This window comes from Trachemys scripta, chromosome 9, assembly GCF_013100865.1.
Source record: "Trachemys scripta elegans isolate TJP31775 chromosome 9, CAS_Tse_1.0, whole genome shotgun sequence".
Lineage (NCBI taxonomy): Eukaryota > Metazoa > Chordata > Testudines > Emydidae > Trachemys > Trachemys scripta.
The window spans coordinates 20309160-20325879 of record NC_048306.1 but is presented as its reverse complement, the minus strand read 5'-3'; the positions used below and the strand labels follow the sequence as shown (position 1 = coordinate 20325879).

Here is a 16720-nt window from a genome sequence, read left to right as displayed (position 1 = left end):
TAAAATGAAATATGTGGATTTCAATGCAGCCCACTTAAAGTACAGAGTGTACTCACTGTCTTCCCCCTAGTTTTCCCTTGCTCCCTTTACTAGAATGCTTTGGGGGAAAAAACCTCCTGGGAAAGGATTGAATATTTTCCCTCAGGAAATGTGAGGCTGAACTTATTGTTTTAAGCTCTAATGAACTAAAGCACATAAGCATTTGGGGAAGCGGGTCTGGTTTCCATTTCACAATTCCAGAAAAATATGAAACTTCAAAGTCATTATCACATTGATAGTACTCAAATGGAGCTACTTCGTAAAGTCAGAGGGTTATCTATAAAAGTGAACTAGTGACAAGGTGTATCAAGTCCATTAAACAAACAAAGGGTTTGCAGCACAATAGATGGAGTTTAGCTTCACAACTTTCATTAACACTGAAAATGTAGCTCTAACTAGTAAAACATGTTCTATCAGAATCCAGATGAAAGAGAGAGTTTGAAACATTAAAGCCCCAAATTGTCAACTAATTTTCAAATGCCTCTCTTTAAGGATTCCAATTTGAGAGAGGTTGGGTCCCGAAAGGTGCTGAACACACACAACTTCAATAGAGTTCAATTCAATGTGCCATTTGAAGTACCCAAAATTAGTGGGTATTTCTGGAAGTATTGGCTTAAGCCTCCCTGGCACCTTGATCATATGTAAAAGTTATGATACATGTTAACAACTACTGTCCACATTCTAATACTCACCTAATTTAGTGTCAGAAGTAAATGAGTAGGGAAACAGAACTAGGGAAATACAACCTAGATGGAGCTACCATAAGGTGGGGTGCATAACTGGCTGGAAAACCGTTCCCAGAGAGTAATCATCAGTGGTTCACAGTCAAGATGGAAAGGGATATTGAGAGGGGTCCGACCGGGATCAGTTCTGGGTTCGGTTCTGTTCAATATCTTCATCAATGATTTAGATAATGGCATAGAGAGTACAGTTATAAAGTTTGCACAAGCTCTGAGGGGTTGCAAGTGCTTTGGAGGATAGAATTAAAATTCAAAATGATCTGGACAAACTGGAAAAATGGTTTGAACTGAAGTAAATAGGATGGAAGTCAATAAAGACAAATGCAAAGTACTCCACTTAGGAAGGAACCATCAGTTGCACACATACAAAATGGGAAATGACTGCCTAGGAAGGAGCACTGCGGAAAGGAATCTGGGGATCAGTGAATCACAAGCTAAATATAAGTCAACAGTGTAACACTTGCAAAAACAGTGAACATCATTCTGGGCTGTATTAGCAGGAGTGTTGTAAGCAAGACACGAGAAGTAATTCTTCTGCTCTACTCTGCGCTGATTAGGCTTCAACTGGAGTACTGTGTCCAGTTCTGGGCACCACATTTCAGGAAAGATGTGGACAAATTGGAGAAAGTCCAGAGAAGAGCAACAAAATGATTAAAGGTCGAGAAAAATATGACCTATGAGGGAAGAGAGAAAAAATTGGGTTTGTTTAGTCTGGAGAAGAGACGACAGAGGGGACATGATAAAAAGCTGTTACAAAGAGGAGGGAGAAAAATTATTGTTCTTAACCTCTGAGGATAGGATAAGAAGCAAGGGGTTTAGGTTGGACTTTAGGAAAAACTTCTTAACTGTCAGGGTGATTAAGCACTGGAATAAATTGGAGGTTGTGGAATCTCCATCATTGGAGATTTTTAAGCGCAGGTTACACAAACACTTGTCAAGGATGGTCAAGATAATACTTAGTCCTACCATGAGTGCAGGAGACTGGGCTAGATGATCTCTCAAGGTCCCTTCCAGTCCTACGATTCTACGATTGGAGCTGCTGTTCACTCCAATGTCAAAGGCACATCCTCAACTGCTTCTTTGCCAACTAGTAAATTCAAATCACTCTGATTTTTACTGATACATTATTTTTCAAACACCAAAGACCAAATAATAATAATTTTAAAATTGCATTTTTTCACCGCAATTTAAGTGCTTCTTCCACAAAAAAACTTGTGTTGTGTGTGTAGTCAAGATCACCATGGTGACAGTGCAAAGTGTAAAATGGAGTAAATGTTTCCTCAACTTTCAAAAAGGCTTCTGCCCAAGAGTCTCAAGGTCAGAAAGGCAAGAACTTCTCCCCATAACTAATGGGAGAAGTGTCTTTCAAGACACAAAATTTGATTTTACAACAGGCATTTCTGACGGTGGGGCCATCGTTTGAAGTTACAAGGTTTGAGATATTAGCAGTATTGGAGAAAACAGTGTAAGAATAAAGCAAGCTTGCATCCTGCAAGTCATACACAATGTTACTGGCCAAAATGTTTTTATCCCTATCTGCTAGGTTCTACATCATTCTGTCTCGCTTATATCTCATCTTCCTCTACTCCCTCACTCAGCCCTTGGGCTATACATATCCTGCTTCCCTTCAAGTGTCCACAAATGCCTTTGTGCTTTCTCCTGCACCTAGAATGCCCTCCCCAACCATCTATGCACACACCTCCGTGTCATGCAATCACTCTTTTCTGATAACCTACTTCTCTCCACCTCTCCAGTAATGCCCCACACTTTCATGTTATTCTAATGAAGTTCTTTTAAAAAAAGGGGAACAAAACCCTCCTTGTGAAATAAGGCAAATGTTCAAATATGCCAATTTTCAGATATTAACTTTAAAGTTTAAACAAAATATATGAGAAGTTTAAACTTCATCAAGTGGCTTTTAGTCATGGACAAAAGCACTTCTTTCTTTGGGAACTTTTAGATTACTGAGATGATAATATGGCTATGAATAGATAAGTTATTTTCTTTCAACATGCACCTTAAGAACAATGCACACACTGCTGCATACATTGGCATATGGATTTGGTCAGAAGCAGATGTTGCCTTACATCTTTGAAACCTATAACAGAAAATGGATTCAGGCACCTATGAGTTTTGTCATCACCACACCTTGCACTTTCCAGAATATCCACCAACAAGGAAAATCAATTCCATTAGCAGAATAAGCAGGGAATACTTCATGAAATCGCTACCACATTCCACTTTCACGCAGCTATCTATTATAAAACATTTGTAAGCACCATAAGAATACAGACTACTACATAAAATGTAACATTTATTCTTTTGTTATGATTGTTTCATCCCGCAAGATAAACATGGATTTCAGTTTTGCATTATTCAACATATACAATTCATAGGTTAATAATGTTGACAATGTCTTGAGCACAAATCTAACAGCTTATTTCCAAACAAAACTTTAGGTTTAAAAGATGGCTAAGGTTGAAACACTCAATGAAAAACATGTACGCGTGCACAAACACACCAATAAAACACAAAATTCTACATCTTAAAACCCCACATCCACCCACCCCAAAAGTCCTACAAATAAACAAGGTAAGGCATCCAGACATTTCCCAACTGCCATGCAGTCAGTCATCTATCACTTGCTATCACCCACTTAACTCTGTCCCAGTAAGGATGCCAGCCTTCCACCCCGACTTTCCTCAAACATGCATATGCGTAATTTTACAGAACTGTACAGAAGGGGCAGTGGTGGGAAGCGAGAGGAGATAGTCAGGTCTGAATGTGGTATGGAGGTGGTAGGTGGAAGTTTGGCAGGGTGATGCTGAAAAGCTGGCATCCCTACTGAGTTAAGGTTGTGGTACATTCTCTGGCATGTGTATTGTGGTTGTGCTGCTGGGTGAGATGTGTCTCTCTGGGTGGAGCTGCACAGGGTATGTTAACTTTTTATTTCCTTGCTTTTTGGGTTTTATATTAGGTGTGTTATATAGCCAATACACATTGCAATCTGTCAGTTAAGGTTATGTATTAATTTATCTCAAATTCAAAATAGCAAGTTACCATAAAATTATAAAATCCCTTTTACTATGAAAAGGATCAATTTCCAATATACTGTACCAAAATACTTCATAACAGCACTCACACACACACAAAAAAAGTAGTAGCTGCACATTTATATTTAAAAATCCAAACTTGGAAGGTCTACACACACTTGTGTAAACCTACAATACAACATAAGCAGCAACACACATCATCAAACCAAACACACCAGACATTCCAATTCTATTCATACACATTCTTCTACTACCCTCACACATCACACTAGAAGGAAAAAAGTCTATGTAATTCTGACATTACTTAATGTTCCCTGAAAATATATTCCTTTAAATACCTTCTAGAATACAGAGGTCTTGAGCCACTGGTATTAATATTTAACTCTACACTTATTACATGCCAGCTAAGAACTTCAAATTAATGACATCTCGGGGCGATGTGTGAACTGTGTACACAGTTTGGAGCTAGCAAAAATGGTGCAAAGAATGTACATATTTACAGATTTACCTGAGAGCTTGAGTCCTCGTTCACCAACTTGTGTGTTGTACCCATTGGGCATTCGGGTAATAGCATCATGGATTCCTGCCAACTTTGCTACTGCATACACCTCTTCTGCTGATGCACCAATATTACCATACAAGAGGTTGTAGTAGATGGTGTTATGGAATAGAACGGCATCCTACAATTGTAAAGAGTATTTTAAATATGAAAATATGATTGATACTTCATGGGTGCAGGTTGGAAAAAAAAAAATCAATACAGATTAGTTTATACTCTTCCACTGAGCCCTTAAGGGAAAAATGTTTCTGGGAAAATGCAATTGGATGTTTCAATATCTTGAACAGATATAAAATGTATTTTGAGTTAAATCATTAAGATCTTTATAATACATGCTCTAGTTTTACCATCTTGCAACAAGTGTTAATGACTATGTAAAACACCGTGCAAGAAACCTCTTCATTTCCAGTAGTAACATCTCCTTGATGTTTCAAATATTAAAAGTTACAAGGGTTCCTGAAATACTGAAGCAACAGAGACTTTCAAATTAAGCCTGACAACACAATTGTGCAAACCTTGTCTTCCATTTGAACCAGAGCTTCTGAATATCAAGTTACACTATCAAGGACATCTGGGATATTATAAAACACTATACCTGAGGTACAACGCCTATAGCTTTCCTCAGGCTTTCCAAGCTGATGTCTTGTATATTCTGACCAGCAACATAAATATTTCCTTTCTGGGGTTCAAAGAAGCGGAATAGTAATCTTACTATTGTGCTTTTTCTAAAATTGAGAGAAGGGTTGAAATGAAGGTTAAATTTTACTTTAGCATTTGTAAAGCTCAATCAATATAAAAGTATCACAGAAAAAAAAAATCACCAAAGCAGAATAAAATCATATTTTCAAACTCTAATCAATGATGCAGAATTTGGCACAGTCCATTTACCCACCCTGACCCACTACCTCCTACAATGGCCACTTTCTTTCCTGCAGGGACTTCAAAAGACACTCCATTAAGGACTTTCTGCCCCTCAAGGTATTCAAAATACACGTTATCAAAGGCGATGGTAGCAGTCTGTGGTGTGATGTGCAGCGGTGGAGCCAGCTCTTTGTCCTATTAAAAAAAGAGTGCCACTTTACACACTGCTCAGAATGTATTTCAAACAGCTCAACAAGCTTAACAGTCAATTTCCTAATTCAAAAAGTGAAAGGCAGATGCTTTAGCTTTAACAAGTTAAAAATTATTTATTTCAGCCATACATGTGAAGATTGTGTTTCATTCCTCTCCTCCCTGAAGGTCAAAAATTTCCCTTCTGATCATTCAGCTTCTAGGCAGCTTTTTGGCATAATAAATTCTGCATCATTAATTACAACTAAAAGACTTAAGAGCATGGTGCAAACACTAAAATAAAAAAATCTCAATACCAAGACAGCTTCTCTGTGAAATAACATTCTCTCTTACTAAAAGGCTCTGCAAGTTAAAAGCAAAAGCTATTCTACTAACTGCACTTAACACACAGAATGAACAGAGCTTTCTTACACAGCATCTCCTTGTAAAATAGAAATTAGCGCTGAAAGGTAACAGAGGATGAAGTGAGAACATTGCCAGGAAAAAAATACCCTATTAATGCTGAAGTACTTGGTAACTTTTTTAAAAGTACTTTCTAAATTACTTACTTTAATTCTTGTGTCTACGCTAAGCAGTGTGAACAAGGTGTTCATATCTATGAGAGCTTGCCTAGTCTCTCTGTACACTGTTCCCAGGAAGTTAAGTGGTAGAGAAAGCTGGAATAGCAGTCCATTCACCATTACCAGATCCCCAACTGTCAAGTTCCCTTAAAATAAAAATAGGGGAGAGACAGCATTTATGTTAAATATTTTACCAGCATGGCACATAAATATTTTAGGGCTGTTAGTGTGAAATCCAGCATAGTCTCTGCTATACACCTCTACCCCGATATAATGCGACGCGATATAACACGAATTCAGATATAACGCGGTAAAGCCGTGCTCCTGGGGGCGGAGCTGCGCACTCTGGCGGATCAAAGCAAGTTCAATATAACGCGGTTTCACCTATAACGCGGTAAGATTTTTGGTTCCCGAGGACAGTGTTATATTGGGGTAGAGATGTACCACATTTACAATAGGATACAACTGTTTAACAACACAAAAGAAAGGTCATTCTTGGAGGAGCACAGTTTGTCCAGTCAAGTGTCACAGTCGTCACTTATGCTGATTTCATTAAGATATTACATTATTTGGAAAAAGAGGCAGATAGCATAGTTATAAAATCACAGAAAATTCTAGACCAGGAGATGTTGCAAACTCCACTGTTTCTCTCTTTTCAATGGGTTCTAAAAGACCTTAGAAATATAGACAAGAAACAACCAATGGAACCTAGATATTAGGGACATCATTTCATGGACCAGAGAGGGAACATTAATTTTCTATGTGGCTCTGGTGAGACCACACCTCGGATACTGTGTGACACTATGAGGATCTCAGTACCAAATACATTGAGCAGGAAGATATTCAAAGAAGAGCCAAAAAGACAGACAGGCCTGACCTGGGAGGAAAAACTAAGAAGTGGTCAATCTTCAGATGTTCTGAATTTATACTCGGCCAAGGAGAATGGGCAGGAAAGGGCTCCAAGCCACTTTTCCACTCCCCTGTTTTTAGGCCAGCTAGGAACTGCCCTACATTACACTGGTTACAATAGCCAGACACTGCACCAGCCAAGGACCTGTCACAATGCTGTGCACTCCACTACACTGCCTCCCTTCCTCTGGCATATCCCTTATGTGTGGGAAGAAGGGCAGGCAAACAGACAAAAATATGCCAGCGTTTGCCCCCCAAGGATTCCCATGTCAAGAGAAATCTTTGCTTACCCCATCATTCTGGTGCTTTGTAATGCCTGAGATATTTTAGTTCCGCTTAATTAAAATAATGACCAAATGGGGTCATTCTGCTGCCATATTAGTCTACAAGTATTTAATGGTTATTCCATCTTATCTGAGATGGAAGAGGTATTGTTTAGTGTGAGGGATGGAAATGAGTAAAGAAAGATAAAATATGTAGAAACATTTCCATACTGGGATTCTATTAGATTGGGGAATAGCCTCCTGAGACTAGTGGCGATTTAAAACTAAATAAGACAAAGTAATAAAGTACAGTACATAGTGTAGGGAAACAATCTTGCATGGGTAGAGGATGGACAAGTCAACCTAAAAGAAAGGATTTTCCCCTTTTAAAAAATATTTTCAGTAACAAAACAAAATGCCCAGCAAAAAGCCACACGCATCAATAAATATAATAGTCATATTTTGTAATTCTTCAGTACATACTATGAAAGGCAAGATTTACAAGTGTACTGCTAAGTTATGTTTCCTACTAAATCTTTTTCTATCTAAATGTCAGATTCTTTAGACTAATAGTTACCAGCATGTGCCATAACACTAAATGACTCTAGACAGTTCTATCAGGTATAGGATCTACCTCCAGAGAAGGGCTTCTCAAACACAGAGCTAGGCTATGCCTAGCCGCTCTAAGCTGAGGGGAGAGAGCTCTCCCATCGACTTAATTAATCCACCCACAACAAGGGGGGTAGTTATGTTGGTAGGAGAAACTGAGGGAGGTGGCCTATTCACACCCCTGAGTGACATAAGTGGTAGGGTATACATAGCCCTAGTATCATCTCAGAATGAATGAGCACAGATGAGCAACTGATGGGTGCAAAAACTTCTGTAATTGGTCACCATTATGCACATGTCTTTCCATTAACTTACATATTCTAGAGAAACCCAGAATCCCTAGAAAAGACAGTACATTCAACATGAGTTACTTTTTCAACTACAGATCTCAGAACCATCACTGTCTGTGGCAGGGCTTTAGAGCGGGGCCCAGAACTGGAGCATGGAGCAGCTCTGGAGCTGCAGGTTTTTGCCTGGAGCTGGAACGGAGCCGGATCACAGCTCCAAAGCCCTGGTCTGTGGATTTTGTAATAATGAATGGAGGTTTTTAGCATAAGTTAATTCACCCTTAGAAATGCATAAAATTTCCCTGACCACTATAAAATATTTCACTTCAATTTAAACTATTGGTACAATTTATAAAAAAAAAACATTAATGCAAATATTAGGAAGGCTTTAATCTAGGTTCCAAGGGGGCAGGTGACCAAAGCCCACAGGAAAGTCAAAAACATGGAGACCTGAGAGAAGGGTCAGAATTTGGGAGGAGCATGAGATGTTATAGCAGGGATAAAAGAGAGACAAGACAGAACTGGGGGGAGAAACACGCACAAATCAGTATCTTGTCTATATACTAATGTGAGAAGTATGGGGAATAAGCAGAAAGAACTCGAAATGCTGGTATATAAACACAACTATGACATAGTTGGCATCACAGAAACTTGGTGGGATAATACATGTGACTGGAATATTGGTATAGAAGGGTACAGCTTGCTCAGGAAGGACAGGTGGGGAAAAAAGGGAGGAGATGTTGCCTTATATATTAAAAATGTAAACACTTGGACTCAGATTGAGATGGAAATAGGAGACAGACTAGTTGAAAGTCTCTGGGGAAGGCTAAAAGGGGTAAAAAACAAGGGTGATGTCATGGTAGGGGTTTACTACAGACCACCTAACCAGAAAGAAGAGGTGGATGAGGCTTTTTTTAAACAACTAACAAAATCATCCAAAGCACAGGACTTGGTGGTGATGGGGGACTTCAACTACTCACACATCTGTTAGGAAAATAACACATCAGGGCATGATTATCCAAAAAGTTCTTGGAATGTATTGGAGACAATTTTTTATTTCAGAAGGTAGAGAAAGCTACTAGGGGAGAGGCTGTTCTAGATTTGATTTTGACAAATAGGGAGGAACTGATTGAGAATTTGAAAGTGAAGGCAGCTTGGGTGAAAGTGATCATGAAATGATAGCGTTCATGATTCTAAGGAAAGGTAGGAGGGAGAACAGCAAAATAAAGACAATGGATTTCAAGAAGGCAGACTTTAGCAAACTCAGGGAGTTGGTAGGTAAGATCCCATGGAAAGCAAGTCTAAGGGGAAAAACAATTGAAGACAGTTGGCAGTTTTTCAAAGAGACATTATTAAGGGCACAAGAGCAAACTATCCCATTAGGTAGGAAAGATAGGAAGTATGGCAAGAGACCACTCTGGCTTAACCAGATGATCTTCAATGATTTGAAATGCAAAAAAGAGTCCTACAAAAAGTGGAATTTAGGTCAAATTACAAAAGATGAATATAAAACAACACAAGTATATAAGGACAAAATTAGAAAGGCCAAGGCACAAAACAAGATCAAACTAGCTAGAGACATAAAGGGTAACAAGAAAACATTCTACAAATACATTAGAAGCAAGAGGAAGACCAAGGACAGGGTAGGCCCGTTACTCAATAAGGGGGGAAAAACAGTAACAGAAAACGTGGAAATGGCAGAAGTGCTTAATGATTTCTTTGTTTCAGTTTTCACCAAGAAGGTTGGTGGTGATTGAATGTCTAACATAGTGAATGCCAGTGAAAATGAGGTAGGATTAGAGGCTAAAATAGGGAAAGAACAAATTAAAAATTACTTAGACAAATTAAATGTCTTCAAGTCACCAGGTCCAGCTGAAATGCATCCTAGAACACTCAAGGAGCTGATTGAGGAGATATCGGCGCCATTAGCAATTATCTTTGAAAAGTCATGGAAGACAGGAGAGAAGATTGGCACTATATTTGCCCTTTTCCAATCTATAAAAAGGGAAATAAGGGCAACCTGGAGAATTACAGACCAGTCATCTTAACTTCTGTACACTGAAAGATAATGGAGCAAATAATTAAGCAATCAATTTGCAAACATCTAAAAGATAACGTGATAAGTAGCAGTCAGCATGGATTTGTCAAGAACAAATCGTGTCAAAACAACCTGAGTTTTCTTTGACAGGGTAACATGCCTTGTTGTTAGGGGGGAAGTGGTAGACATGGTATATCTTGACTTTAGTAAAGCTTTCGATACTGTCTCGCATGACCTCATAAACAAACTAGAGAAATGCAACCTATAATGCTACTATAAGGTGGGTGCAAAAATAGTTGGAACACCATTCCCAGAGAATAGTTATCAGTGGTTCACAGTCATGCTGCAAGGGCATAATGAGTGGGGTTCCACAGGAATCCGTTCTGGGTTCGGTTCTGTTCAATATCTTCATTAATGATTTAGATAATGGCATAGAGAGTACAGTTATAAAGTTTGCAGATGATCCCAAGCTCTGAGGGGTTGCAAGTGCTTTGGAAGATAGAATTAAAATTCAAAATGATCTGGACAAATTGGAGAAATGGTTTGAACTGAAGTAAATAGGACGGAAGTCAATAAGGACAAATGCAAAGTACTCCATTTAGGAAGGAACAATCAGTTGCATACATGCAAAAGGGGAAATGACCGCCTAGGAAGGAGTACCGCAGAAAGGGATCTGGGGGTCATAGTGGACCATAAGCTAAGTATAAGTCACCAGCATAACAGTTACAAAAAAAAAAAAGCGAACATCATTCTGGCATATATTAGCAGGAGTGTTGTAAGCAAGACATGAGACGTAATTCTTCTGTTCTACTCTGCGCTGATTAGGCCTCAACTGGAGTATTGTTCAGTACTAATTCTGGGTGCCACATTTCAGGAAAGATGTAGACAAATTGGAGAAAGTCCAGAGAAGAGCAACAAAAAGGATTAAAGGTCTAGAAAACATGACCTATGAGGGAAGATTGAAAACATTGGGACATAACAGTTTTCAAGTACATAAAAGATTGTTACAAGGAGGAGGGAGAAAAATTGTTCTTAACCTCTGAGGCTAGGACAAGAAGCAATGGGCTTAAATTACAGCAAGGGAGGTTTATGTTGGACACTAGGAAAACTTCCTAACTGTCAGGGTGATTAAGCACTGGAATAAATTGCCTAGAGTGGTTGTGGAATCTCCATCATTGGATATTTTTAAAAGCAGGTTAGATAAACACCTGTCAGGAATGGTCTATAATACTTAGTCCTGCTATGAGTGCAGGGGACTGGACTAGATGATCTCTCGAGGTCCTTCCAGTCTTATGATTCTTCAGTAAACTCAAACTGGAGGTCCAAGAAAAGATCTCTCCCTCCTCCCCCCAAGTGTGAACTGCATTAACAGAGAATTAACATTTAAATTAATGGACATAATTTTCAATGGAGCAAGATTCTGACAATTTGATGGAAAGCTTCGGTTGCCCTGTAAACAACATAACAGAACAGCGTTTTCATACAGTTAGTACTCCAGATGACTGGGATTTTTTTAAAATTGCAGAATACTTGTATTTAACTTCAAGAATGTCACAGATACAAGTGATTATTCACCTTCTAGAGTCAGTGAATTTGCAAGTATAATATGGTCTCCTCCTTTAAAGAGAAGAACCAGTTTCTAAAGCACAGGTCTCTCACTACCACACACATACATGACAGAATGAAGATATAATGGTATCAGATGAGAAGGCGGATCGGCGGGTAGTGATCAATCCCCGATCGCTCTGCCATTGACTCCTGTACTCCACTGCGGCGAGAGGCGGAAGCGGAGTCGACAGGGAAGCAGAGGCAGTCGACCCCATGCCGTGAGGACGCAAGGTAAGTTGACCTAAGATATGTTGACTTCAGCTACACTATTCTCATAGCTGAAGTTGCACATCTTAGGTCAATTCCCCCAGTGTAGACCAGGCCTTAGAACAGTGGTTCTTAAACTGGGGTTCGTGAACCCCTAGGGATTCACGAAATGTTACAGGGGGTTCTCAGGAAAAAATTCCCGAATTGCAGACAGACCTGTCCCTAGGGGTCCCAGGCAGCACGGGACCAGCAGCCCGGAGCCCCAGGGACTTCCAAGAGCTATGCAGATCAAAGCAAGCGTATCTATCACACTGAGGAGATTTAAACTTCAAGACTCCTTATAAGAAATGGAAAGCGAGATGAATTTTTTTTTGCTGTTTTTAAAATTAAATAGGCTACTAGTATTGTTTTTAAAATTATTATGAAGAACAAGTTTAAGCTTTGTTGTAACGTGCGTTGTTTGCCTGGACTGCTCAAGACCTGAATGTTGTGTATGAGGAACTCTTTGAGTTGGCTTCTTAAATACCTTCATGCTGTTTCACATCTGATACTCCTTGATGAAACCTAGGAGTTTTGTCTTATAAGAGGCTTAAGCAAAGTGATACAAGCTACAAAAGTGAGATCTTGGAAGAGTGTTGCCGTTTTCATCATGTAATAAAATACTATAATGATAAATAATAAATAGTGTGTAATAAGCATGTCATAAAAACAAATTTTATACTTCCAAGATCACTGCTTTTATACTTTATCCTCAGGTAAGGGAGAAAATCCCTGGAAATATTCATTTTTAGGAGGGGGTTCGTGAGACTTGACATTTTAGTGAAAGGGGTTCACGGGTTGTTAAAGTTTGGGAACCACTGCCTTAAAATGTTAGCTACATGAAAGAGAGAAAAACTAAAAGAAAACGTTACCAAAAAATAGAACCAAACATCCACCCCCAAAACAACAAGAATTTAAAATTACAGCATCAGTAGCAGTAATATCAGTCTTTCTAAAATACTTTAATCCAGTTCAATTATTAATGCAAAGGGGAACTTGCATTTTACTTGGAGTCAGATCAATTACCTGCAACAATTCCCTGACTAGCAAGCACCATAATGGCTGTTAAGCCAATGCTGAATATAGCGCTTTGCCCAAAGTTCAGCATAGCTAAGGTAGAGGTAGTCTTCAGTGAGGCATTTTCATAGGTCTTCAAAAATCCATCATATCGCTGGGCTTCATATTTTTCATTATTGAAATACTACAAGATAGATAAAGGTAGAAAGTTGTGACATTCTCAAAATTGTACTTGAGCCAGCTAAACAGAAGATTAATTGTAACATGTTACATCAGTCAGGGCTTCAAAAATTTATTAGATATCTACTCGGTGGGAGATTAAACCTAATACCCAGAGACAGGTCCAAAAGGTGGGATACAGAAGCCCAACCAGCAAGGGCCAGGGCCATGACCTGGTGAGAAGACCAGAGCCCACCTGGCATCTACACCAGATTGCTGTTCTGGGACCTAGCTCGGGTGCTTCATCTTTTGTGTTGGTTAACCATCTTCTCTATCTGCCAGAACTTCCCTAATGCTGTGAGGATGGCACGGTCCTCATGATTTTACTCCTCATTCAATCTCCATTGATGGGTCCTTCTCCACAGATCACTTCTCTACTTGTCTCTCTTTCTACTTATAGCTTTCCCAAGCAGTAGAAGCATGAAACTGATATGACTCTGGACAGTTTCAGGGTTGCCCACAGGAATCTGTGCCAGTCCCTTCTCACTGCTGCTATTTACTCTTTTTCATGCAGATACTGTGGTTGAGGTACAGTGTTAGGAACAGTGCACATGCACTAGAATTGTCCATCTGCTGACTCAGAAAGACACCATCAAAATGGTTTACATTCAGAAGATGTTTTTTGCAACCATAAAGGATAGGGGATTTTTGTTTTGTTTTTAACGAACGTTTAAAATTTGCAGAAATTTTCATTTTAGGCTCAAGCACTCACTAGGGAAAATTTCCCACTTGTCACTGAGGAATGGATTTGTCAATCCCTGCACACAGTTTTCACACTACCTAGTTTAGACCATTATCCATTTTAAGAGAACTATGTTTTTACAACATATTATTGGTCTGAATATGTGACCATATGGCCTCACTTCACCTAGGCTGGAAATTAACACCAAAAAGCAACACTTCCCCCAAGCCAGCTTTCTGCTTCTACAAATACCCAAAGAAACATTTCTTGCACATCAATTTAGAAATTAGCTTGGGCATCTAGTTCTCAGACTGTGGTCCATGGACTACCAATGGTTTTCATGTCCCTTCATGGTAGTCTTCCTGCAGCATAACACATTTGAGGTCCACGCTTTGGGGGATTATGACAGCACATAATCCATGTGAGGATCTCTCTTTTACAAAAGTGCTCCACAGACAGGAAAAATTGGAGAACAGCTGGAATAAGTTATTCCCCAGACTTTATCATTCATAATTTAGATACTGTTTTAACTGCAACTATCAGGAAATGGAGCTGCAGTTCCAAAAAGTGGAGGATATTGTAAGCCAAAAAATGAAGGAGAATAGGGGACAGGAATTGATACTAAAAGTTGCTCTCTCAAACTGAACATCCCTAAACACACTTTGAATATATAGATGTTAGTAGGTAATTATATTGTATACCATAATGTTCAAGATGGTAAAAAGAGATTTAATGTCTTACCTTCACAGTTTCATAATTTAACAGCGAGTCAATTGCAGCATTACCTGCATCATTATCTGCTTTGTTCATTTCTATTCTAAATTTAGTCCTGTAAAATAAAGGTTTTCACAGTCAAAGAGTATTGGTTGCAGTGAGAAGAATAATCTTTGAATCGTGACCTGTTTTGAGGAATGCCTTACCTCCACTGTGTAACTCCTATCGTGAATGCTGTATATGCACCGAGTGTCCCCAGGGCTACAAATGCAAATGGTGCACCGCATTTATAATACTGGAAGGAAAAAATGCTAATCGTCAGTATGAATTAATACACCAATATTATTTCAAAAGTATCACAGCATCCAAAAGTTGGGTAGGTCCCTCCCAAAGCAGATTAATAGACACAGCCCTTGCCCTGAACAGCTTATAAAATAATATCAGGCTTGATCTAACCAGGGTAACAGGAAGGGAGTTGGCAAAGGAAGGACAGAGGTAACATCAATAAGATAATGAAACAACTCAGCAAGGGCTAGTGCACAAAATGGTAAGGAAGGGCTTTTAAAACTTGTTGTCTTAATAGAATAAAGTAATTGAGTGTCTTAGTTTGCAAATTTCTTGAAGGCTTTGCAAAAAAGGTGAGTCTTGATTGACAGAGTAGCGGCCTTGGAAGGATGTTTCCACTGTAACCCACTCTTAGTATGCATAGCTTTTGGAGACCTTGAGAAAGAAAGGCTGTAGAAGGCTGCGAGAGAAGCAGATGAATGGGGTATCAAGGCTGATGTCTCTGGCAGGGTGGATATAATCAAATGATAGCAAGACAGAAATTCACAACTTTCTAGGCTGAAACAGTTAATCAAATTATTTAAACAAAAATGTTCGTAAGGTGTAGAATCAAATATTCATGTAATAATCCAAGATAAGGGACAACACATACAAAAAAATAATACTGAAGACAAAGAGCTAAAAGTTAAATTGAAAACTCATAGGTTTTTTCCTGTATTCATCCAGTTTGTTTAATTTACGCATTTGACACAACTTTACGTATAGTCATTTTGCCCTTTTGACTTCGTGGGTTTTTCCATACAACAGGAGAGACAGAAAACATATAAAAAATCATATAAATGTGACTGTAAAAACTACAAATTAGAAGGGTATTCAGAGACATGTATTGTACCTAACGTTAGTTTAAAACAAACAAGTTTAAAATAACTAAGTTTAAAACTGATAGTGTGCTCTCTTTTAAGTTTTCAGTACAGCTACCTGGCAAATGCTGTGTTTATTTAGTAAGTTTTGTTGCAAAAAACTTAAATGTTCGATATTATTCCCAAAAAGTGAGGCATGATCCTTCCAATTTACAGAATGCCTCATGAAAAAGAAACACTTACCAGAATTCCACTCACAAGTGCCATTTCAAATACGGTCGGTCCCAGATTAAATACTAAAGCACTCAGCACAAAGCTGATGCCCCTTGTTCCCCTGTCAATAGCTTTTGACAGAGCTCCTGTCTGTCTGTCCAGGTGGAAACCCAAATCCAGGTTATGCAGATGGAGAAAGACATTCTTTGCTATCCTTCTGATAGAATTTTGGGCTACTTTCCCAAATACTGCATTTCTCGCTTCATTAAATAAGGCAGCCCCAGCTCTTGACACGCCATCTGAAGGAGGATAATAAAAGAACATTTTTTAAAGTCACTTATTTTACTCAACTCCAAAACTGCCTTGATAAATAAATATGACAGAAGTTAAGATGTTGTTCCTCCCCTGTATACGACAGCTTTTATGCAAAGGGTAAATCATAGCATTTATTGCTCCAAGATTTCATGTACTTTGGGGGTTTATTCATTTTTAATTTGGCTTTTGTTTGTATAAATCTACTGGGGTGGGTCAACTTGTCAAAGGAGGATTCATTATTGGAAATAATTTCTATAAGCAGCATTTTTTCCAGAACTGGGGTAACAGAACTAAGGCCACAGAAGGCTTGATATCAACAAAAGTAGGAAAATATAATATTAAAATAACCATCTCCAATGCTTAGCAGCTAAAAAGGTCATGAGCTCTAATATTCCAAAACCTTACTGAAGAAAGTCAACACCTGTCGACAGAT

The 16720-nt window shown here is 38.8% G+C and overlaps 1 protein-coding gene across 1 annotated transcript in view; it reads right to left on the bottom strand.

Annotated features, from left to right (window-relative positions):
• Positions 1-16720, bottom strand: part of ABCB7 (ATP binding cassette subfamily B member 7) — a 65376-nt gene that overhangs the window by 9768 nt on the left and 38888 nt on the right. Inside the window, exons 6-13 of the mRNA XM_034781453.1 lie at positions 16003-16271; positions 14821-14909; positions 14642-14729; positions 13009-13183; positions 6011-6168; positions 5284-5447; positions 4987-5116; positions 4341-4512 (exon numbers count right to left, since the gene is read on the bottom strand). Coding sequence (XP_034637344.1) covers positions 4341-4512; positions 4987-5116; positions 5284-5447; positions 6011-6168; positions 13009-13183; positions 14642-14729; positions 14821-14909; positions 16003-16271 — 1245 coding nt within the window. The remainder of the gene's footprint in view (positions 1-4340; positions 4513-4986; positions 5117-5283; positions 5448-6010; positions 6169-13008; positions 13184-14641; positions 14730-14820; positions 14910-16002; positions 16272-16720) is intronic.